Here is a 24,805-nt window from a genome sequence, read left to right as displayed (position 1 = left end):
TTTGAATAGGAATAAGTCATTCACAAAATACAGTTTAAATACAAGTAAGATATATTTGGTAATTTTTCTAATTTATGATAATTCACGCATATTTGGAAATGTATGAGTGAATAAATATAGATTTCAAAATTGTAAAGGGTGTTATCAATTTCAAAATTTTTCTCTTATGCATATAAAGTCTTTTTTTTTTCTCAGCAATGCATCACACTAACAGCCAGAATTATCTGGAGGAGAACTTTAGAGACATGTGAGTTTTATTATCAATATTCTTTTGTCTGAAACCTAAATCACATTAATTATTTGGGGGTAGGGAAGTGGGGCAATGATATAACAAGAATGATGGAGCAAAGGGGTTCAATTCTATCTTTAACACCTACAGTGTCTTGTTTCAGCATTAGCATTATGGTTGCTCAGTTTCTCCAGAAATCTATCTATGAAGAAGTACAAACCATAGTTAAAGAGTTACTAGGTTTTGCAGAGAAGTGCAAGAACCTCAAACTACATGAGTCACCTTCAGAATGCTCTCACCAATTGGTATGTGAATCATGTTCTGCCTTTCTCTCTCTCTCCATTTTTTTTTAAACTAAATTGCAATCAAAGATGTTATAACGAGGCCTTGTTGTATAAATTGGTAAGGAATTGTAATGCAGCATTATATACTATTCATACTCAAGATATAATTTATATATGTTAATAAACTTACAGTTTATCAAGTGGTTTCTTTGAATCAAAGATTCAAGAGAATGAATATAGTCTATAATGTCAATTTGTTAACTTAAGTTTGTTGCTCAGCCTCTGTCACTAAAGCACTATTGTTTGACATCCTTGTATAAAAGTTCCTGGGAAATTAAAGTACTTTTTAAAAGTTTCTTAGAGAATATGTGAAAGAAGAAAAAAGTGAATATTATTATGGGCTCTTTTCTCACTTTGTAGATAATCCCGGCAATTGTTATTGTCTCTTATAAAATATGTCCATCTTGTGATCATCAAATTCTTGATAAGCACTAACACATTCTAGCTATCTAGCTATCTGCTTACTTGATCAATTATTCTCATGCCAAACAATTTAAAATACAAATGAGTAGTTTTCTTCTTTATTTTAAATATTTTTACTACATCTTCTTGGGACTAAAACCTACCTTTTATTAGACTCTTTGTAGATATAGAAAAATCATTAGACTTATTATAAACAGATTTTAAATGAAATACTTCTGTCAGTGGCTAGTCTCACTTATTTTATAGTGATTTATTCTTATTTTTATTTCAAAAGATGAAGATTTTATGTCTTATCCCCCAAATCTGAAAACATGTCATTTGAGATTTACAGCATCCCACACATTTACTGTTATCCAAATATATTTGAAAACAAACTGAATTATTACATTTCCACTTGAAAATTTGACAATGAATATACCTTTCTTCAGAGTTCAATTCTTAAAATAAGTTGCCACAGAAACAAAACTAAAAACAATTAGGAAGCAAGGAAAGCAAACTACTATCTATTTATAGGTAGATAATTCTCATTAAAAATACCTTGATTTCTTTAGGGTCTGGATATTCTGGCTTATGGTTGTTTTAATATTTATGAACTGTATGAAAATGAAGCAATTACATAGGAAAAGAGAGAATGATAGATTCTATTTAGTCAATGTCCAACATGTGAGAATTTAGACTGAAAAACCTAAAAGGCTTTTGCTCAAAATATCTATGTCTAAGAATTATTGGATACAAAGTGTAACATTCTGTACTCAGTTGCCTTTCCTAAACAAATAATAATTCTTTACCTTTTTTGTGGTTAGGAATGCAGGACACACATGCTTCCACTTTAAGTTATCATTTCCTCCTACAGATGACTACCTTCTTAGAGCATATTTGTGATAACCAAGAAATGGCTGACAAACAAGTTCTTTCTGACTGTTGCAAGACAAATAACACAGCAAGACACAAGTGCTTCCTATTAAATAAAAAAGATGATGCAGATTACAGGGACATATTCCAAATTCCAAATAATGAGCAGATCTGTGAAATGAACAAAAACAATCCAGTGTCAGTGAAAAAGAGGTAAGTCACTTCTTCTTGCCATTGTCTTGGAAGAAGAGAATTTTTCAATTTTTTTTTTATAATAGGCTGTGAGAACACAATGCTTTATTACATGGGATTAAAGTAAAAATTTGAGCTACAATCTGTTTTTTCTCCCTTTAAATAACAATTATGGTCTCTGTGAACCCCACAGGGTATGTAAATATCTACATCAGGATGTTTTAAACATGACTAGGACCTGTAATGGACCCACCACCTTAAAGGTTAGATTAGTTAGACTGGTAGCAAATGATGTTGAAACATACAGTCAAGTAGACAATGCATAATAAACAGAGAGTACTGGAGACAGAGAGCAAGTAATAGCTCAGGCAAGGGGTTGCCATTTAGGATGTTCATCGGGAGATATCAGGGAGGGTATCTGATAGGCATGGACAAAGAGTCTGTTATTCAGAACATAGGAATAATTAGCAACCGTAGATGTCAAAGATGAATTTTCTACTCAAGAACTCTGATTCTATAATTTCTGCCTGGAATGGATAGCATTATAGCAAATGGGTAGGCAAGCTTATATTTTGGTTTTCTAGTTAACACGGGATATGTCTGTATGTTGAGAGTGGGGTGCTAGCAAGTGGTTGGGGTTTAGAGGCAGGAAATCCATACCCAGAGAGGTAGAAATGACAAGAGAAATGTAAGGCTTCAGTTTTCAAGGAATCCAGTTCTGGCCATCTTACTAATACTGTCTCAGATACCAGGAATAAGGCAAACATTTGATTGTTGGGTCTAGAGTGCAAGAGCATGTTGAAGATTTGATAGCAGACTTTAATCATGAAACTCTAGATCAGAGATGAATGAGCAGACAAAGTGACAATGTTGAATAATGTAATTTTTAAAAATCACCTCAAAAGGGCAGAATTGCCCCAGAAATTACTAATCTTTCAAGAAAAAAATTAAACAGGCTCAGCCACTTAGGGATAGAGTTTGGGCAGGTTCCCAAACCTGTCTGAAATTAGGGCAACCAAATGGGAAGCGAGCTATGAGGTTGGCTACTTATTTACTGTAGTGCTGTCTGCTGTAGGTGAGAATTATAGAATCAGATTTGGGTTGAACATTCAGAGATTAAAAAATCTAACCAATAGTCAGGCCATAATTTAATCTCTTCTTGAACATTTACAATTAAGTCAGTAATTAAGGAGTTATTTTATATGCTAATTTTAACATGTACATACAACTTTAAATATTCAAGAGAAAAATAATTTTCTAAATGCTTGCCTCATAATGATAAACCAAGACCTTTATTTAATTCTCAACTAAGGAAACTGTAATTTATGTCAAAGCTGGAGAAAAATCATCTGTTTGGGACTTAAAAGATAGCATAGCAACTTTCCTAGTCTAGAAATAACTTTTGGATGATCTTGAGAGACTCCTCTTCACCCAACAATAGCTTCTAAATTTAATTCCTCTGTGCTCATGTAAAATCCTGCATTTATAATTCAGTTTAGACTATTGAACTTTTTACCTTTTTCTACTTATAAAAGAGTAAAAAGTTTGAATTACTGATTTCCTTTCCTCATTGGACCAGGGGTACAGTTGGTCACTTCATGGGCACTCAAAATGTCTGGCTAACCTCACAGTGATCCATTCTAAACATTTAAGTATAATTGTGCCCTCATGTCTTTCACCATGATATTCTAGATGTTACAGGTCAATAAAACTAATGAATCCTAATTTTTAAGAAATAGTATCAGCACATATTCCTGAACTCCAAATCATACAACTTTGGGTTTGTCAAATTATAGGTACATCTATGAAACTTCTAGAAAGCATCCATTTTTGTTTGGACCCACTATTCTGACCATGTCTTCCTGCTATGAAACAGGTATTCAATCATGCTGCCAAGAAGAAAATAAGACTGAATGCTTCCTGATAAAGGTAAAATACTCATATGTCAACTGTTATTTAGGACCGTCCTGTGCAAAAAGTAGACCATGACCAGCAGCACACACACAGCCTGGCAGCTTGTTAGAAATGCAGAATCTGAAGCTCTTCTCCATTACTACTAAACAAGACTTGACTTTAACAAGATACCTAGGCAAGTTGTATAGTCTTTTACATTTGAGAAGCATAATCTAGCATAGATATTACTTCATGATAAATATTTAATATTTAAGTTACTATTTCTACATAACAGGATACCCCAAAATTTAGTGGCTCAAAACAGCAATCATGTCATTCTCCCATAATTTCCATGGGCCAGGAACTTAGGAAGGCTCATCTAGGTATTTCTATCTCATCATCTTTTGTGTGGTTGTACTCAGACAATAGATGGTTGGATCTGGAACTCTGAATGGCTGAAGCACCAAGGGGCTGACTCAACATCTCTTTCTTCTCATGTAATCTCAGGGTCTTCCCAAGCAGTCTTGCTGCCATTGACATAAGAATGTAAAAAACCTTCAGGGAATTTTTAAAAGAATTTGAGCCAAGATGATGAAAAATGAAGGAACCAAAATCTCAAATGCTCAGAAGAATGGCAGTTTTGCAGTTTCTTTTCTACATTTGGAATTAAGGAGGGGATTCCAAGAAGATTACATGAAGGTGGAAGAATGCAAGGCGGGAATTGAATACAGGATAGTTAACAACATTATGTGTTGTCTTGAGGGGCATGAAAAAGAAGCATTTCAAAGGTGCTAACATAGATGTACAAGGCTTGCTTAAGGGAAAGATAAACCTCTTGCTAAAGAAGTGATATGTCTTGGGCATGACTGCTCACCATAATGTGCCCAGTTAGGAATTTATGATCAGATCATCCCGTGAGATTACTTTTGGCTAGATTTATTACACACCTCTTTTTTTGTCCCCACTGCCTTGGCTAGCTTGAGCTTCCTTACAGTGTGGTAGCCTCAGGGCAGTTGGACTGCTACTTATGGCTAAAATCTTCATGAATGAGTATTCTAATGGATAAGGCAGAAAGTGTATGACCTTTTATGACCCAGACTCAGAAGATTCTTTTTCTTTCTTTCTTTCTTTCTTTCTTTCTTTCTTTCTTTCTTTCTTTCTTTCTTTCTTTCTTTCTTTCTTTCTTTCTTTCTTTCTTTCTTTCTTCCTTCCTTCCTTCCTTCCTTCCTTCCTTCCTTCCTTCCTTCCTTCCTTCCTTCCTTCCTTCCTTTCTCATATTAATAAAAAACTGAAAGTAAATGATCATGCAGACTTATGTCTTATTACCTGGAATTTCTGAAGAATGAGCTTTTTCATGAAGGTGAGTTTTGTAGATAACTTAGTGCTTACTATTTTAAGTTACAGAGTTTTCTTACCCTTCATTTTTTTTCTTGATGGATAACGTACCCCTATAATGTTAAGCATAAATGAATATTTTTAAGTTAGCTAAGAGTTCTTTCCTCCTCTACTTTGCTTTGTGACATTTACAGTCTTGATGTTTCCAAGATGTCTGTTCCTAGCAATCTGGCTCCAACCTCAGAAAAAATTATGTAACCAATTGTGCAACTTTATGAATTATGTCCTCAGAAACTCTCTTATAAAAAAATAGATAAGTATTTTTGTACTTAATTTCAAATGAATATAATACAACAAAATAAGTACAAATAGAATTATATTCATAATTAATTATAAAAATATAATTATGATTATTGTGACAGTTTTGTAGTTTGAATATTCCTTTTGTATACATTTTCTAACTTGTTCTTGAAAATAGCACTGTAAGGTTCAGGTACCCAAAGTAAAAAGTATAGAGCTCTATTGACATTTTAAAATATTACTTATCTTCCCACTGCTAAGAGTTATCAATTTTGGTATGTTTCCTTTTAATTACCTTTTTCTATTTACAGATTTTATTTTTCACTTTGTTGTGATCACACTAATAAGAGATTTAAATATCTTTCCTTTTGTTAGAAACATACATCTTTTCAAAAATAATGTGCTATTATTTACTTAACCCTCTCTCTGCTGTGGAGACATTTTTTGTCTCCAAATTTTTTCCATCATAACAAAACACGATGTTTTTCTTTTGTGTAATTATATTTTTGTTTATCTAGAAAAGTTTATTTGCAATAGTTTCAAAAGTAAAAATCCTGAGTTAAAGAATACAAACATATTTTGGGGGAATTCATTAATATATATTGAAAGACTGAAGCATACATTGTAGATAACTAGGAGACATGTCCAAGATGACAGTAACTTGAATAAAACCAAAATACAACTGTAAGACATATTGGATATTCCAGTGGCTCTCTGGACTTCACTTTGTTCAGTTTTTCCTTCTCACTTATATTTCAAATGTTTGCTCACTGGAAAAAGTGATCTCTGGGGAAGAGAAATGCTATTTTATAAAAACAAACAAACAAATAAACAAACAAGAACTCCCAAATTGTGCTGTTGCATTTGGCCTCTTTTAAGTAAGACTCAAAAACTTTCCAATTTTCAAGCAATATACAATTTTTACTTTTCTCTCTTCTTTACTAATGAGGAAATTAACTTTTTTCTGTTACTGCCGTATTTCTTTGATGAGTTCTTTTTCTAATTACAGCTGGAACCCATCAGAAAATACATTAGAAAAATATCTTTGATGCATCACCACTTATGTGAAATTGGGAGTAAATTCAACCACAAAGTGGTAAAAGCAGTGTAAGTTACCTACTTAGATTTATGCATTTTGTTGTGCTGGGTCATTCCTGTTTATTAAACTCATTAAAAACTCACTTGTCTTTCATTTAATAATGTCTCCCAGGACAAACCTGGTTCCTTTCTCTACACATATGTCACTTCACTGTTCAATAGGGAACACAAGGCTGTGCATGAAATTGCACAGTCTTCATCTCCACCCATAATCTCCCACCTCAATCTCTTCCATCTGTTCAAATCCTGCAGTCTCCTCTTCAGTGTGCAAATTATTTCAAACATGCAGAAGTGGGCACTTAATCATTAGGCACAGGAAAGACTGAAGAACAAAAGCTATTCTTTTCTCTGGGAAGATAAAGATTTGGCTCCAATGTTACACAGAACAGAAAAAGTTAGTGGTGTTTTTTGGGGGGTGGGGATGGATGAGGATGAGGTGGGAGAATAATCTGGTGTTATTCATTATGTCTCTTTCATGGCTCAGATTGTGTTTCTGCCCAAGTTGACCCCTGAAGACATGCATCTTCCTTATATCACCTTCTTCTCCAATTTAGGATGACATTGGGCTGCCTGGAAGCTCAGTTCTTATAAGGCAGGCCCATTTTTCCTATTTCTCGAGAAATTTGGGGGTTGTTGCTCAGTTGTCAACAGAGAGAGGCAAGGGATATAAGGGATATCCAAGCCTCCTGTAATTATTGTCTTTATGATGAAGAATTTTACTTGGAAAGTCAAGCCAGATAAATACCCTAATTACCTGTCTAAGAAACTCAACTCTTTAAGCAATAGTCTAAATTATTAAAATGACATTATCCATGGCTATGAGTTGAATCATGTTTGTTCTGTGCCTTCAATCCCGTATGGCTCTGGGTGCCATCACTGACGAAATAGAAAGCTTTTAGAATACACTCTCTTCAGCCTACATTTGCAAGTGCATTTCTATCCTTTTCGTTCCTCAATGAACTAGAACTGATTTTAGAAAGGAGCAAATTCACATAACTTTTGAAAATGACTTATTTTTCTTTTCAAGGAATTGGTTCTGTTGACTAAAAAACAACCTAAAGCTAACTTTTCTGATATTGCCAAAATGGCTATTGATACCAAAAATCTGCATCAGACTTGTTGTGAAGGAAATGCACTAGCATTTGTGTTTGGCAGGGTAAGAGCCTCTGTTTTCTTTTTTTTTTTTTTTTTAAGTATGTTTTATTGATTATGTTGTTATAGTAGTTTCAAATTTTTCCCCCTTTGCTCCCCTCTGCCTTCCCTCCAGCAATCCCACCCCCCTTAGTTCATGTCCATGGGTAATCATATATGTTCTTTGGCTTCACCCTTTCCTATGTTATTCTTAACTTCCCCCATCTATTTTGTACCAACAAAATATGCTTCTTAATCCCTGCACCATTTCCCCATTTCTCCCCCTTCCCCCTCCCAACTTATAATCCTCCAAATGATCTCTATACCTATGATTCTGTTCCTATTCTGGTTTGCTTAGTTGGATTTTGTTCTTATTTTTTATATTCAGTTGTTGATAGTTGTGAGTTTGTTGTCATTTTAATGTTCATAGTTTTGATCTTATTTTTCTTAAGTAAATCCCTTTGACATTTCATATAATAATGGGTTTAGCTTCACCTTGCCTGGGGAATTCTTCATCTGCCCTTCCATTCCAAATGATAGCTTTACTGGATAGAGTAATCCTCATTGTAAGTCCTCACTTTTCATCATATTGAATACTTCTTGCCAGTCCCTTCTTGCCTGCAAAGTTTCTTTTGAGAAATCAGCTGATAGTCTTACAGGCACACCTTTGTATATATAATAACTCTCTGCTTTTCTCTTGCTTTTAAGATGCTTTCTTTATCTTTCACCTTTGGCATTTTAATTATGATGTGTCTTTGTGTGGTCCTTTTTGGGTCTAGCTTGTTTGGGACTCTCTGTGCTTCCTGGACTTGCATGTCTCTTTCCTTCACCAAACATGGGGGAATTTCCTTCATTATTTTTTCACATACATCTTCAATTTCTTGCTCTTCCTCTTCTCCTTCTGGAGCCCCTATAGTTTGAATGTTGGTATATTTAAAGTTGTCCCAGAGGTTCCTAAGCCTCTCCTCACTTTTTTCAATTCTCCTTTCCTCATTCTGTACTGGTTGACTGTTTTATTCTTCCTCATGTTCCAAATCATTGACTTGAACCCTGGTTTCCTTCCCTTCAGCATTGGTTTTGTGTGGATTTTTCTTCGTTTCATTTAGCATAGGCTTCACTTCTTCCCTTATGCGTTTGCCATACTCAAGCATATCTGTCAAGCTTGTGAGCATCTTTATCACCAGTGTTTTGAACTCTGCGTCTGTTAGGTTGGCTATCTCCTTGTCACTTAGTTCTCCCACTGGAACCTTGAGCTGTTCCCCCTTTTGGGCCATACTTCTCTGTCTCCTCATTCTGACAGGCTCCTGTGTTTGTTTGCCTCTATGTCTTAGGTAGAGCTGTCGCTTCTGTTACATTGTAAGGAGCAAAGCCTTAGGTTTTCTCGTCAGTAGAGGGCGACCTGTTTCACCACATTGTGGCGCTGTATGTGGGGGAGGGGTCTGATAGGGAACAATGTCACTTGCTCAGCACTCGCCCCTTTTCCAGGCACTTCTTCCACTTCCATATGGGACTGGCACCTCTCTAGCTGTTGCCCTGCTCATTGTTCCCAGAGCAAGTGGGTCTGCGGAGGTTCTAGGACTGTGGGGGCCTTTTAAACAAGCAGACTCTGCTGACAGACTGGCAGTTTCTGCTTCCACCCCAATCCCCACTGCTTTTCACAGTCAGAAGCAATGAGGCCTGATTTTCCCCAACGCTGGGACTGTGAGCTGTGTGATCTAGTCTGGTGCTGGGAGTGCTCCCCAGGTGTCCGTTCTGACTTTTAAAATGTATGACTGCATTTTCCAGCAGCCTACCGCTGCTGCTGCTGCTGCCACTGCTGCTGCCAGCACCACACCACATCCTCTCTGCCCGACTCTGCCCCTCCTACCTGTCTTAATGAATATTTCTTCTCTATATCTTTGTTTGCTGGACCTCCATGCAGTTCGATTTCCTGGAACTTCGGTTGTCTCTAGTTTTGAGGTAGTTCTATTCCTTCCTAGTTTTGGAGGGAGATGCAGCATGTCTGTCTATGCCTCCATCTTGGCAGGAAGTCCACTGTCTTCTTAAAACTCACTTCAGCCTGTAAAATACTTGTAATTCTTACTGTAGGGGAAGAGGAATGTGGGAGGATGAAGAGGGTAAAGGCAGTCAAATATATGGTGCTGGAAGGAGACTAGATTTTGGGTGTTGTGCATACAATGCACTAATGTATCATAGAATTGTACAGTTGAAATTTGTATAATGTGATTAACCAATATCACCACAATAAATTTAATTAAAAAAAATACCCTGTAGTTCTTAAATAAAGGTAATAATGGTATAATGAATCTTAAAAACTAATTATTGTTTATCAGGGTTTGATATTCAGTTATGTTAACTGCTAAAAATGAATTAGAAAACATTTTTTCCTTTAAAATTTTCTGAAATAAAAATTAAATAGTATTGAGACTTACCTATTCTGTGACTATTTGAAGGAAGTTGTCTGTGAAATGAGCAAGGATGAAGATAGGAACTGCTGTGACAGCTGCCCTATTTCTGTTGTTGTGGAATTATTTTTACATTTTTCAGTCAATTCTCATTTCTCATGAATTCTATACTTGCCAAAATTTATTTGTAACCCCAAAATCAATACTCACAGCACTTTTGTGGTCATTCTCAGACTTGCACATGCTCATAGTGGTGGAACAGTTGAGTTGCCTGCTGTGTGTAGTCCCAGCTGAGATGGAACCAAGCCGTGCTCTGGCTTCTCATACTGTAAACAAGTGTTCATTCTGTGGTCTCTTTAGTGCCACGTTTTCTTCATTTTTGTACTTTTTGTTGGTGATTTATTAGCTGTTTAAAGTGTCCCCAAGGATAGTGCTGAAATGCTGTCTAATGTTCTAAGCATAACAAGACTGTGATGTGCTTTAGGAAGAAAATACGTGTTTCAGGTACACTGTGTTCATGCATGACTAACAGTGCTGGTGGCTGTGAATTCAATGTAAGTAAATCACCAATATATATTAAATGAGGTGTCTTTAAATAGAAAGATACCTAAAACAATGTTACTTCTTAATCTCTTGGTGAAAATGTGGCCAGAGTCCTGCAGAAACCAAACCCTGTATTTCCCTGGGGTCAGTGATTCAGTATTCACAAGTTTAGTGTTTGTACAACAGCTGTGAATAATGATAATGTATTTATTTTGGTAAAGCTTTTAAGCATATGTTTTTCTTTAAGAAGTCTCCTTCATTAGCATTTTCTCATTTAGGAATATAGAGTTGTATTACTATTTGATAATTAAAAATATCAATAATGTAATTACACCTTCTTTTCCCATGTATTTGTGTTTTCTCCTTTAATTAATTGGCTTTGGGAAGGGACTATTACTCCTCCTTTTCCAATAGGACTTTGTTGAGAAAGAAACAAACCTGGTTTTATTCAGCCAAAGAGCACATTCTCGTCGTTGTTGTCGGCAGCCGTCCGTCGCGAGAGACGATGGCGTAGCTTCTTGAGAGTCTATCTGCACCGCCGAGAATGGCTGTGCAGTCCGACTCGGGAGTGACAATCCCTGCCGCACTTGTTACAGGTGAAGGCAGATGGCTGTTGTTGCTGCTGTTGACGCTGCTTCCGCCTCGATCTTTTCTGGACCGCCTCCTCGTTGCGCGCAGCCTCTGCCCGTGACGTACCTTGCCTGACCGCGAGCCTCCAGGCTAGGCGGTCGTCTGCTTGAACTTCCCATGTGTTGAGGTTTATGGAGCATCATGTCATTTCCTTTTTGCAGATGTCTTTAAACCGCAGTTTTGGGCGCCCTGTCATCCTCTGACCTTCTGCTAACTCGCAGTAGAGGAGGTCTTTGGGAATACGGCCTGCATCCATTCTTTTGACATGGCCGAGCCACCTGAGGCGTCTCTCACTAAGAACTGCATGCAAACTGCTCATGTTGGCTCGCTTCAGCACCTCGGTGTTGGGGACCTTATCCTGCCAGGCGACATGCAGGACGCGTCGCAGGCACCTCATGTGGAAGCTGTTGAGTTTCCTTTCGTGCCTTGCGTAGGTGGTCCACGTCTTGCTGCCATAGAGGAGGGTGCTGAGTACGCAGGCTTGGTAGATGCGCAGTCTGGTTTTCTCAGTGAGGCTGCAATTGTTCCACGCTCGCCGGTTCAGTCTGGCCATAACTGTGGCTGCCCTGGCGATTCTCCGGTTGACCTCCAAGTCGACTGACAGAGAGTTCGAGATGGTGGACCCGAGGTAAGTGAAGTCGTTGACAACCTCCAGGGTGTATCCGTCGATGGTGATGCATGGGGGAGTCCCCGTGCCTTGAGCCATAACGTTCGTCTTCGTCAGGCTGATGGCTAGTCCGAACTCCTTGCATGCGTGGGAAAGGCAAGTGACTAGCTGCTGGAGTCCCTCTTCGGAATGTGATGTCAAGGCTACATCGTCGGCGAAGAGCATCTCACGGATGAGCACCTCTTTGACTTTGGTCTTGGCTCGTAGACGGGCCAGGTTGTAGAGCTTGCCATCGGATCTGGTGTGAATGAAGACACCCTCGCTGCAGTCCTTAAAGGCATATTGGAGGAGCATGGAGAAGAAGATTCCGAACAGCGTAGGTGCGAGGACGCAGCCCTGCTTTACTCCGCTGCTGACTGGGAAGGCCTCAGAGGTTGCGCCGTTGTAGGACACCGTGCTGTGCATGTTGTCATGAAAGGACATGACCACAGCAAGCAGATGTGGTGGACAGCCAATCTTCCGTAGCAAGCTGAAGAGTCCGCTTCGACTGACCAGATCAAACGCCTTCGTGAGGTCAATAAAGGCGAGGTAGAGTGGTTTATGCTGCTCGTGACACTTCTCCTGCAGCTGGCGTAGGGAGAAGATCATGTCCACTGTTGATCGGCCAGCTCTGAAGCCACACTGGGACTCTGGGTAGACGCGGGAAGCAAGGGTCTGCAGGCGGGCAAGAGCGACCCGGGCACATTCTAGTTACTTAAATAATGCACACACTCTTAATTAGGAGTCTCAACCTGATCTTATAACATAGTTTCAGTTTACCACCCAGTCCATTCTCCTTCCTGAGTTCTTAATCTATAGTGCCACTGCTTAGAGGAAAATTTCATGAAGATGCCTAATAGATGTCTTAAATCATCTTAACTCTGCTCCAACATTGAACTCTTTGGTTTCCCTTTTTAGCCATCTTTTTTGAACCTATTATTTTCTCCTGAATGTCAATTTCAGTAAATTGAGCTATCATCAACCCAGCGTCTTACATCATTCTAGATTCTTTGTCTTCATCTCACCCCCACCTCCAATCTAATTATTTTTAATTTTGTCAGTTCTAATTCTTAGTATCTCTTAAATCTACAAAACCACTAATTTTCTTCAAGCCTCTTTATTTCTCAACTAAATTTTCTTGATAATCTCCAAATATCCCAATATCCTTACAGCTTCTCTTGTAATGCATCATTACTGTTTAATTATTTAACTCTCAACCAGATTAAGAGTTCCTTATGTGTAGAAACTAACTTATTCACATACACAATTATCTGTGTGTATGTTTGTATGTATAATGAATGTTAAATATGTAAGTATAATAGTAATATTATTGTAATATATATAGTAAATGACAGGAACAAATGTTTCCTAAATTGAGATCTTAAAACAATAACCATAATAACAAGACAATATAACTCTTCACTTGTATTTTGTTAAGCTAAACATGGAAACAATATTATAGTTTGTCTTCCTTTAAGTTCTTTAAAAGATGTTAAAAAGAGATTGTGACACCTCAGTAAGGTCAAATAGAAAAGCTTTTCTTATTAGAATGAGTTATTACAAATGACTTTTTTGGTGTCTCAGTTTGCCAAGGATAGAGCAATGTAAGATGTGAAGTTTTTTCTTCTTCTGATTTTCTATTCATAACAAAATCATAAATAAGTTTAGAATGAAGTCATCAAAATAACTGCTCCTTTTTATGTTTAGAGCCAGTTTATGAACTATACCTGCTCCAACCAGGCTATCCTATCAGGGGAGATCACTCCATGCTGTGCACTGCCAGCGCCATTCCAAGGGGAATGCATTATCAACTCAGAAAATGACAATAAGCCTGCTCTTTCATCCCTGCCACTCAGCCGGCTTACAGAAGACCAGTTTGTATGCAAACAATTCACTGAGAAGCAAGATGATTTCCTGCAAGAGTAATATAGATTTTTGTAAAATCTTATTGATGGAATATTATATTTATGGATTCTTTGGAATATTATCTTGATTTGTAAACTTAAATGATGACAGAGATTAGCCAATGATGTAAATGAGTGACTAAGTGGGAACTATGGCCAAGAAGGAGATGTCTTGTGGAATTCAAATTTGGCAGCTACTATATAAGCTACTGTATAGCTCTTCTAGCCACTAATTTGCCATATTGGAATGCAGGCATTGGGTAATTGGGTCTACTGCATTTTGAGAGAGGCTGAAAGTCTTTTGATTTTTAAATGTTGACAACTTAATACAAGAATTTTTAAAAATGCAGTGCAGGTCAAGTGTTTGTAAGCTTTGCTCTAACAGACTCAGAGTCATGTCTGAGTAAGAGCTTCAGATTGATATACCTGATTAGCTGTTCTATTTTAATCAACTTAACACCCATTACCAAAGCCATGTGTGGCATTTAAAGATTAGAGATATGGATAGAATACTAATACCTGGTGTCCATTCAGAAGTAGCTATTAATTTGTGTATAAGACAAACTGAGTTCAATATATAATAAAAGATAATATTTCTGTAGAATTGAAATACTTCTAAAGTCACCTTGTGAAGCATTATCTGGAGCAACTAAATTCTAACAAAGTATAAGAATTTGAGTTTTCTTTAAAGTTCTTTGTACAATGGCTGTAGCTATATTTCTGAAATTACATTTGATGCTTGCTTAAAAAGTAAATGTAACTTTCTGAAGCCTTTTATTCCTAAACATGTATTTGGTACTGAAAATGTTGATAGGCACATCTTTCTAGTGGAATTCACATTAGACTTGAGTTCCAGTCTAGCTTTGTCACATGTAAGTTTTGGAATGCAAGTCAAGCCCTAAATTTCTTCAGGCTTTTGTGTTCCAACTGTAAATTAAGATAGATGGATAAGATGACTTCTAGGATGCCCTCTGTGATTCTATGATTCCTTTGAAAATATTCTAGAGTCTATAAATTTCCTTTCTTGTAACCCAGAAGAACGTGTAGATTACGCATGAACTACTCATACTTGAAGTTATGTATGGAAAAGAGGGGAAGATGGTGATTTAATACCTAGCTAGCATTTTCTTTCAAATGGATTTTAATGCTTATTAATTGTAGACTCAAAGATCATTGAGAAAAGTATGTTCTCACCCAAATACTTAAAATTAATTTCTAGTAAAAGTAAGTAGGGCTCCTGAGCCAGGAACTATCAGCTAATCAGTATATTTTAGGTTTAAGTTCTGGATCTGCCACTCACTACTGAGTAGTTTTAGAAAAATCACAAAATTTTATTGATTTGGTTTCTTTATCTCAACATGTAGTCAATAAAACCACCCTGACAGCCTCCCAAGGCTTCTAAATGCCTTAAGGTCAGTTAAAATATTAAATAAAGTTCATAATTATAATTGGCTTTTGAAAGAAAACTCATAGCCTTTGGATTTTACTGTTTACTTTTAAATATGTTTCATATGGGTACAGGTTTCTTTATGAATATTCAAGAGGACATCCAAAGTTGGCGGTTCCAGTGATTTTAAGAGTGGAAACAGTATATCAAAATTTATTGGAAAAATGCTGTAAATTAGAAAATCCTCTGGAATGCTATAGCCACGGGGTAAATGCTTTTTTATTTTTAACCTGTTAACTTGTAAGTGGTTACTAACATAGGAAAAATCATAGTGCTGTTAGCAGTGTCATCCTTTGGTAAGATGATTATGCATGCCCTTGCTAATCGCATCCCTATAGCCTGAATTATTGCCATCTAAACCAAAGGCCAGTAACTCTCTGCAAATCACTGTCATAGACACTGTGCTTCACTGAAGCTTCGTTGTGCTATTTCCTTTTCAAAGTGAATGTCTGCGTAGCACAGTGTGTATGACAGCATAGCCTGTTAGGGTATGGGATGGTTGACTGCTTCTACCATGCAGGCCTGAAAACTGTCCCTATTTCAGACCAGAAATCATATCGTTCACAGGCAGCAGCTCCTGCTATGCATTTGACATAAAAAATACAGGTGGCCTTAAAATCTGACTGGATGATTGGTTATTCCTGGGTTACCAGGAACCAGGTTTCTCTGGACTTTCTTATTCAAACCAATTGCTTACATATTTATAGAGATTGGGGTGAGGTAGGGGTGCAGGGTGAAGAGACTATCTTGACCTGTCTGGGCTCAGGAAGGTACATCTAGCATCCTCCTGTTCCCAGAGGGAAGCATAAGTGAAGGTGATTTAGTTACCTATGGGTTAGCACACTCATGGCATCACCAGCAGACCTCCACAATAATCATTACTATAATGGCATCTTAAAGGATGTTTAGCATTAACAAAGCAAATTTACAACCAGTGTTCCATTTGTTCCTCATAACAGCTTGGTAACATAGGTAATTCCAGAATAACAACACTTTATAGATAAGGGTATTGAGTTTCAGAAGGTTCAAAGGACTTGTGCAACATCACACAGGCAGGAAGGACAGGGCTAGGGGTTAATACAGGCAAGCAGTTTGCACGTCTGGTAAAATATTCCCTATAACAAAAGCTGCTTATTAGGACCAGGTGGAGTGGGTTTGGTGCTCATGCCAAAGTGCTAAACCTGGAAGGTCACCTACATCTTCCCACTGGGATTTATTGTGTGGTTCAAGAACTCTTTGAATTTGTGTTAGCTCTTAAAATTCAATTTGATTCATTCAATGTGTATTTGTGAAATGTTTTACTATAGTCAAGGCTGGTACATGTTTTTATTACACTGTGAGTTCTTACTACAAATCTATATTTTTACACCTATATCTTTATTTCTCTATTTGTTATTTATGTCAAAGGTGGTATTATTAAAAATAACCAACATATACATACTGACTCATCAAACTTAGATCTATAAACTACCTTTAATGATCTTTCTTTGGCTTGATGAATGATTTGCCTTATGCTTATAAAATATGCCATTTTACCCCAAATGAGTTTTTATCACAAGAAACTGAATATCAATCTTGCTGTCCCACTTTTTTCTCCATAAATACATGGCCATTCATGTTTTAGCATAATGTGTCTTTCAAGATTCGTTAACTCAGTAAGTAAATAAAACCCTGGGTGCAGGAAAACAGCTACATTAAACTCTTACAGAAGATATTTTTTCAATCTTATTTCAAGATATATTGTTGCGATGGTAGATAAACACTAATTATCTTTATTTTCCAGAAAGAGCTGTTCCAAAGAGTGGTTCGTGAAAACCATGAGCATGTTAAAAATCACTGTGATTTACGTGAGAAATTAGGAGATAGTAACTTCCATGACAGGTATGCTTGTAAGATCTTGTCCAGATTTATATTTGTTTAGTGAGTTTTTGTTAATTCCTGATGCTGAGAGTTGCTGAGAGTCTACATCCACCCTTAAAATCTCAGAGGCCTAGCTATCCTTATCTTGATAAAATAGATGTCCACATGACTTTGGATGCTTTTACACTGTTTTCCAGGCCAGATTCCAGATTTCAGTGAATGCCTGGAGGTTAGGGAGCCAAGCAGGTTCTGGCTGCCTTCCTGAAATCTCACACGGGCCTCCTCCCACATACCTGGACATTTAGGTCAGGGCTTTGCCTGCAATTTTGAGTCAAAACTGGAACAGAGATCTAATGTAAGGTCCTCTTGTTGCTTTCAGATTAGGTCCCATATAGCAAATTTAGTATTTTCACCACTGAGAGTAGAGATAAACAGATACCCTAGTCATTTGCCATAGGGAACACGCACAACTTCTTGTGTGTAAATGTTACAGTAGAATGAGCAGCAGAGGGAAAATAAAGGCAGGGCCCTCACCATTGCAATCTAAAAAGAACTTCACAGAGGAGGCTAGAAGCAGAGGAAGACAGGTCTCACCCACTAACCCAGCAGTCCTGAGCCTGGTCTGATAATATTTCCATGTGTTCCTACATCACAAGAAACACTATGTTAGCACAGGAGGAGGAAAGTCCTTGGAATTCTATGTATTATTTCTGCTATCTGGGAAGGGAAGCCTTTGAAACTGTGTTAACATCCCAAGGCTTGAAAGGCAGGAAAGAGCTCATAGGGCCTAAAGAAAGAAACCCATTAACATTGGGTATTCAAGCCCCAGTCTGGGAAAGCTAGCACCAGGTTTATCTGTCAATCAATATGTAACTTCTTCACCCCATCCCGCCAACCATATAAGTCCTCAGAACAAAGGACTCACTCTCTTGGCCCTTTTGCCACACGGGGGTGGAGGGTGGGGTGGGGGCTCTTGGCTCTCTGGCCACCCTAGGGTGAGCTTGCTGCCCTGGCCTCTGGCCACCCTTGCTTTTGCTCTCCCATTCACTAATAAATTTTACATGCATGCTGATAGGCTCACTGACCTGTAATTCTTTACTGTGTCAACATGAAAGAACCCAGGGTTCCTTCAATACCAGAGAGACTGGTAAATCCCATTGCATTTCAAAGACTAATATATCAAAAAGCAAAAGCCAAGTTTTAGGATTGTTTAGAATCATGCTAGAATAGTCTATTTAGAAATCGAATATTGAGGAAAAGTTCTCTTTGACCTAGTGACCCATATTATTGATCTTAAATGTCCAGAATAATGATCCCAAAAATGTATACTTGTTTCAGAGAGAATATTTGGTTTATTATTTTTTTCCTTTTATGTTGCATTCAGCTGCTAATGTCTAGTTTAAGGTTTAGATCTATGGTTCTCAAAATTCAGAATTACCTGAAGGACTTGTAAAAATATAGCCCCCACCCCAAGTGTTTCTGATCCCTAAGTCTGAAATGAGGCCTGGAAATCTGCACTTCTACCAAGTTCCTAGGGGAGCTGATACTGCTGGTCCAGGAATCACAATCTGAGAACCACTGGATTAGGTTGACTGTTTCATTGGATGTTATAGCTAAATTCTCCCCCCAACTCCATTATAATATAAATGTAATAATTGACTCTGATATTTTGTTGTCCTCAAAGTCAAGTCTGCAGAGTCTTCCTCTTTAAAATGTCTCTTCATATCCCTCAGTTTCCGCCACCACTCTCCTAGATCAGGCTACCCCTTTGCTCACCTGTATTACTGGAAAGGACTTCAAATTTTTCTTCACTCACTTTGCCTTGTGCCCACCTCCTAGCCATTCTTTATATAGAAAGCATAATTCTCTTAAAAACAATGTAAATCTAATTCTGTAACTAAGCTTTCTTCCTTCTCCTCTTTCCTATCCTCTGACCCCCATCAAGAAAATAAAAATCCCATTCAATGACTTCCCAAATGCTCCCCTCCCACTTTTCACTCCCCTGTAACTGACTATTTTTAATTATTGTTCAGATCTCAGCTCACTTGTCATTTCTTCCACGAGACCTGCGTCATTTCCCTGGGATGGGATTCAAAGCCTTCCTATGTGCACCTACAGCGCTTTGTACTCCTCTCACTCTGCCAAGCGTGCTTATCTATCTCCCCCACTAGCATGTGAGCCCCATAAGAGTAGGGTCTGTTTCCTGATCCTTGCTGTAATCCCTATCCCTACACATTGTAGACAATTAATAATGCTTAATTGCCTGTGCATATGTTTATTTAAGTCTGATTTTGCAGCCATCCAAATTAGCTATCATAGTTATTCTTGATAAGTAGAAAAAGAGGGATCAGGGTCGAGCAAATATTTTGTAGGTTAATTTTCCCTGAAGACAATAATTTCTAAAGTCTTCAGTGTGACAATACCAAGTTATTCAAGATTTATTTCTAAAGAAACAGTTTTAACAGAAACAAGTTGAAAACTGTTACTGAGGCAGGTTAGTAAGAAATGGGGAAAATTCCCTGGGAAATGGCATAAGGAAACTGAGCTAAATGGCTGAACAAATGGCCAATATGGCTGAGCAATTAACAGCCAGCTGATAAATCACAAAACTGTCCTCCCTAGCTTATGATGCTTAAGGGCACATGGTTTAAATAACCATAGTCAGGAAGGTAGATAACAAAGACCAATTAGAGCCAGACTAATCCAAACTAGAGTTAAACTAACCAGAGAATGATCCCAAAGCTCATTATACCATCATTATAATGAAAATTGACACCACACATAAAGGAGGAGAAGCAGAGGGTGGGGTGGGAGTGGGGGTGGGGGAGGATGAAGCTCTGACACTTCCAGAAGGGACCATATTAAGGACAAGAAGGTGGCATCAGAATTTGGCACCACAAGGCTTAGAGACAACCCTCCCACTTTGGAAACACATAACATCCCAAGGAATAACTGATCAGGTGCACAACTCACATGTTAGTTGGCCTGCATCCACTAGAATGGGTACTTTTACTTCTTTCACAGTGGCACCTGCGCCAGGGCCTCTTTCTTTTTCTCTACCTGAATAAACCTTACTTTGTTCTCACTCCAACTTGTCCTTGAAATTTTTCCTATGTGAGTCAAGAACCTGGAGGTTGACTGACATGTGAAAGGACCGAAAAGGTCCTGACAAGTCCTGGACCAGGGCAGGGCCCTCCCGTGTTGTGGAAGAGGTCTGATAGCATTATGAATATACACATATCTATAGTGTGCAGGAAATAGATTGATATTCTTCCAAATGTTCCCAATTGAAAGCAAAAAAAAAAAAATCTATATAGCTGAATCTTCTCAGTAAGCACAAATAGAAATATAGGATTTTACTAAATACTAGTGTAATTAGGGGCAGTACTAATCTTCTACATAAATAAGGTCACATGAAAGCTAGAAAGAAAACACCCAAAGCTACATTGTTTGTGTTTCTTTGAAGAACCTTTCTCTAGGCAACATGGTTAACACTACAAGGAGTGAGATTGGAAGAGAGTGCCAGGTGTATTGAATAAGCCATTGGGCCACTGGAACAAGGACTATAATGAGGGAATTAAACCCAGTTCAATGCCTTGTTCAACTTGAATAAAAAAGAATGTTGGATAGTGAGAAAAACTAGAATTCTTAATTTTAGGCACATAGTCATTTCCAGGAGTAAGAGGAAATTATTCTTTCAGGCTCCTGGTTCTTTATACTAAGAAAGCCCCACAACTACCTGCTCAAGAGTTGGTTATGTTCACGAAGAACATGGCAGCTTCTGCCACCAAGTGTTGCCCTTTGAGTGATGAGCAACAGTTTCACTGCATGGAGGATGCGGTAAGTACATTTGTGACTTCATGTTTGTCTGTTCTTCAAGTTCTAATATCTAACCTTCAGCAATCAATCTCATGTCAGTGGACACATCTATGAACCGTCAATGAAGCCTAATAACTCTGTCCTTGGGAGAAATTCTTTCAGCTCAGCTCATGCCAATTGACTTTGATTAGCAACAGGGTTAAGGCTATCATTTCCCTATCATTCAGGATGTCAGATTCAACAGGCCTTTGCCTGGACCATACCTCTGGGTCTATTTCTTGGATTTTCAAATCAATAAAAGTGACTTTGTCAGCAATTTCAAAGATAATGCTGACTTTAGACTAACTCATCCTAATCAAATGTATAGGAAAAAAATGACCAGTCTTCCTCCTCTGTTTCTTCTTTCCTCTCACACTACTACTACACTCACAACACTTTTGACACCAGACACCAGCTGGGTGTCCTGCAATTTAAATCAGTCCTAACACTATCCACCTGGAGATAGCATCAGCTACCACATGTTAAGCACTCCATTCTACAAGATTGCCTTCTACCCTCTTCAGATGGTAATTATATCTAGGTTGTAACCTGTGCTTCTGACCAATTAGCTATACAGCAGTGGATTCCACAACTCCCTTCTAGGGTTTAATTAACTTGCTAGAGTGATGCACAGAACTCAGGAAAACACTTACTTATGTTTACCAGTTGATTAAAGGATATGATAAAGGATATGGCTGAATAGCCAAATGAAGAGATACATGAGGTGAACTCAACTTGAGGGTGATAGAAAGAGGGAGGACAAGTGTCAGAACAGGTTGCTTCTGACATTTTTCCTTTTTCCCAAACAGTAAAACCCAGGCTGCACTAGCAGGAGCTAGAATTTGAGAATACTTAAATATAATTGCATCTTCTATGGGTAAGAAAATAACAAGGGCAAACCTAATGGCTCTTATTTTAATTCTCTTTTGGGAAAGGCTAAACTACTTCTTGGCACTTTATGCAGAAGACATGAGGCACAGCCCATCAATGCTGGTGTGGGTCACTGCTGTGATGACTCTTATGCCTTCAGGAAGCTATGCTTTGATGATCTGGAAGTCGATGGAACTTATATTTCTCCACCTCTATCCTGTGACCAGGTTATCAGCCTTAAAGAGGACTTGTGCAAAGCTCAGGAGGAGGAATTACAAACTGAAAAGCAAAAGTAAGAATCTTTGTCAAATTTGTTCTTCACTGCCAAGAAAGGAGTAGGTATAGAGAACCATAAAGTGGGCACAGATATACGTACTGCATAATGGATGGAGTAGCTAAATGTTACATTGGAGGTCAAGTAGAATTGAGAATATTATGCAACTTTGCACTTGTGGCTATCATGGGTGCTCCTGCAACTGGATCATTTATTGAGTTTGATATCTGTTGATCAGAAAATATTGACAGAGAAGGATATTAATATATTTTTCCTAAAATGTGAATTTCAGACATTAATTTTATAAGGGGTCTTGTACAAGTCAGGTTCCATGATCATATAAGTTTGGGAGTACTATATTTCTTTGCTCTTCTCATTATGTACACCTTCCATTAACAAGGAAGTTGGAGTTCTTCTATAATCTCTTTAGCTTGTTCTAACTTAGCATCATCTGGGCCATAGAAACTACTAAGATTCTTTAGGACCAGTATGCTGGAAACGTTCTTTGGAACATTTCCTTAGAGTGATGTGTATCACTTTTTATTATGTAATTACTTTTACTACCACTTCGACTGTTGTTAGGAATGACTGTTGTATATGTTTGAAAGAATGGTTTGGAGAGGCTTGCTAGTAGTTGGTAGCTGGGTAATAATGTAATAATGCCTGTGAATTCAACTCCTTGAATCCTAAATTTCCTTCTCCTACTTCCCCAGCCTCTGTAATACAGTTTCTTGTACTAGATAAGGCTTTGTAATAACCTCTCACAATATAGGAGAACAGGATATCACTAGAAACTCACAGTACTGGAAATAAATATTTAAATACCATGTACATCTTTTCTATGAACATGTAATACCAAAGAATACTCAAAATGGAAGGAAATTTAGGTATTAATCCATTGCCTGCACACCAAGATTAGGAAGGCCTTCTAAAACACATTGTGCAGTTTCTACATGAATATTTCCAGTACTGGGAAGACCATTTACTTAAAAGCAGCCTATTTATCTTTAGATATGCTTAACTAAAAAGCTCATCTTTTTATTTCTGAAGCAGAAATCTACTTCCTTGTCACCTCTAACTAAATCTCTACTTCTGACATTACAGAGAGAAATACTTTACAGATATTCTGTGAGCTAAATAAAGATAGATCCCTACTGTCTGACTGCAAACTGAAGATGAGGTACGGTCGTTTTACTCTTACTCTGCAGATGGACCTCCTGGGAAAGGAGAAAGGAATGGTGTGCAATGTTTTCTTAACTTACATATGACCATGGAAATGTATGTCTCTCTGTGTATACATTATGTATATAATATAAACATATATAATGTATACACAATATTTATAAATTAGAAAATTTTATCAATATAAGTTATTACTTTGCAAAGTGCTGTTCTGATTCAGTGGCTGTTACTGATACTGAAGCCTATTGATCAGAAATGTTGACAATAGAATACAGTATCTTTTTATTTGATCAGGGTTTTCCTATGCATGTTCTATGTAAAAAGGGTTTCTGCATAAACTCAGCAATAGGATTCAATCCAGTGCTCTTTTCTATTTTTCTTTCACAGTATGTATTAGAATATTTCATCATTCCACTCTATTGTCCATCCTCTTGCCCTCCTGCTATTGCATCCCATTGCCAAATCTCCTTTCCCTCATCCTTTCCTCATATGATACGCTAGTTACTTTTGCTGCAGAACAAATTATACTAAAATGTAGTAACTTAACACAGCATCACTTATCATTGCTCAAGCACCTATGAGTGGATTGGATGAGTCTGTTGACCTGGGTCAGCCTTTAACCATTCTCAGTGGTACTTACACAAGTCTGTGGTCAGCTGCTAAATCAGCTGGGGGCTGGCAACCTTGGTGAGCATGGATTATCTCTGCTGCATATGCTAACCCAGCAAGCTAACCCAAGCTTCTATATATGGTAGCTGGGGAAAAAGGGCAAGTGTAGAAGCCTCATGAGACCCAGGTTCTGAGCTGTGCAATGCCACCTCTGCTGTAAGGCAGGTCACAGGGCCAGCCCATATTAAAGAAGTGTGGAAATAAACTTTACTTCTTGATAAGAAGATTTGGAAAGTCATTTGGTAAAGGACATTGACATAGAGTAAGGTGGACAATTGGGCCCATGTTTGTAATCAGCCTGTCACATGCAAATTATTACTGTAGTTGTTGATGAATGTCAGGATGAATGATGACAATGATAAATGTCAGGATATAAGTGTGGGTCTGAGGCCATCAAAAATGATGGGGCATGGCCAAGCTTCTTACATGTAATAGAAATAAATAGGGACAGGGGATGTTAGAGTTTGATACACATACTTTGAAGGAACTATGACTTTTAAAAGAGGATGAAGGGGAGGTGTGTTGGAAGTAGTAAAAGAGAACTAGGTGGTAAGGTCAGTAGAGCTTAAGCAAAGATGGCCCCTCTTGAGAGGTCTTACAGAAGCTGTTTTCTGGGGAGCCATGTTTTCATATGGAGCAAGAAAGAGAAATTAATAAAAGAGGCTGCAAATATAAGGAAGGTTTCTGATGAGAAAGCCTCAAGTGACAAAGGAGAGAGAG

The 24,805-nt window shown here is 37.8% G+C and overlaps 1 protein-coding gene across 1 annotated transcript in view; it reads left to right on the top strand.

Annotated features, from left to right (window-relative positions):
* The first annotated feature begins 402 nt into the window (after positions 1-402).
* The window catches only part of LOC150019987 (alpha-fetoprotein-like), a 33,013-nt gene continuing 8,610 nt past the window's right edge, over positions 403-24,805 (top strand). Inside the window, 10 exon segments of the mRNA XM_090267384.1 lie at positions 403-534; positions 1,850-2,061; positions 3,837-3,969; positions 6,578-6,679; positions 7,694-7,822; positions 13,729-13,943; positions 15,447-15,579; positions 17,156-17,253; positions 20,934-21,072; positions 22,026-22,252. Coding sequence (XP_090123510.1) covers positions 403-534; positions 1,850-2,061; positions 3,837-3,969; positions 6,578-6,679; positions 7,694-7,822; positions 13,729-13,943; positions 15,447-15,579; positions 17,156-17,253; positions 20,934-21,072; positions 22,026-22,252 — 1,520 coding nt within the window.

The sequence above is a fragment of the Furipterus horrens genome, unplaced genomic scaffold (genome assembly GCF_987537825.1).
Source record: "Furipterus horrens unplaced genomic scaffold, mFurHor1.1.pri manual_scaffold_2, whole genome shotgun sequence".
NCBI classification, from domain to species: domain Eukaryota; kingdom Metazoa; phylum Chordata; class Mammalia; order Chiroptera; family Furipteridae; genus Furipterus; species Furipterus horrens.
Note: the sequence above shows the minus strand (reverse complement) of the source record. Positions and strands in the feature narration are given on the sequence as shown.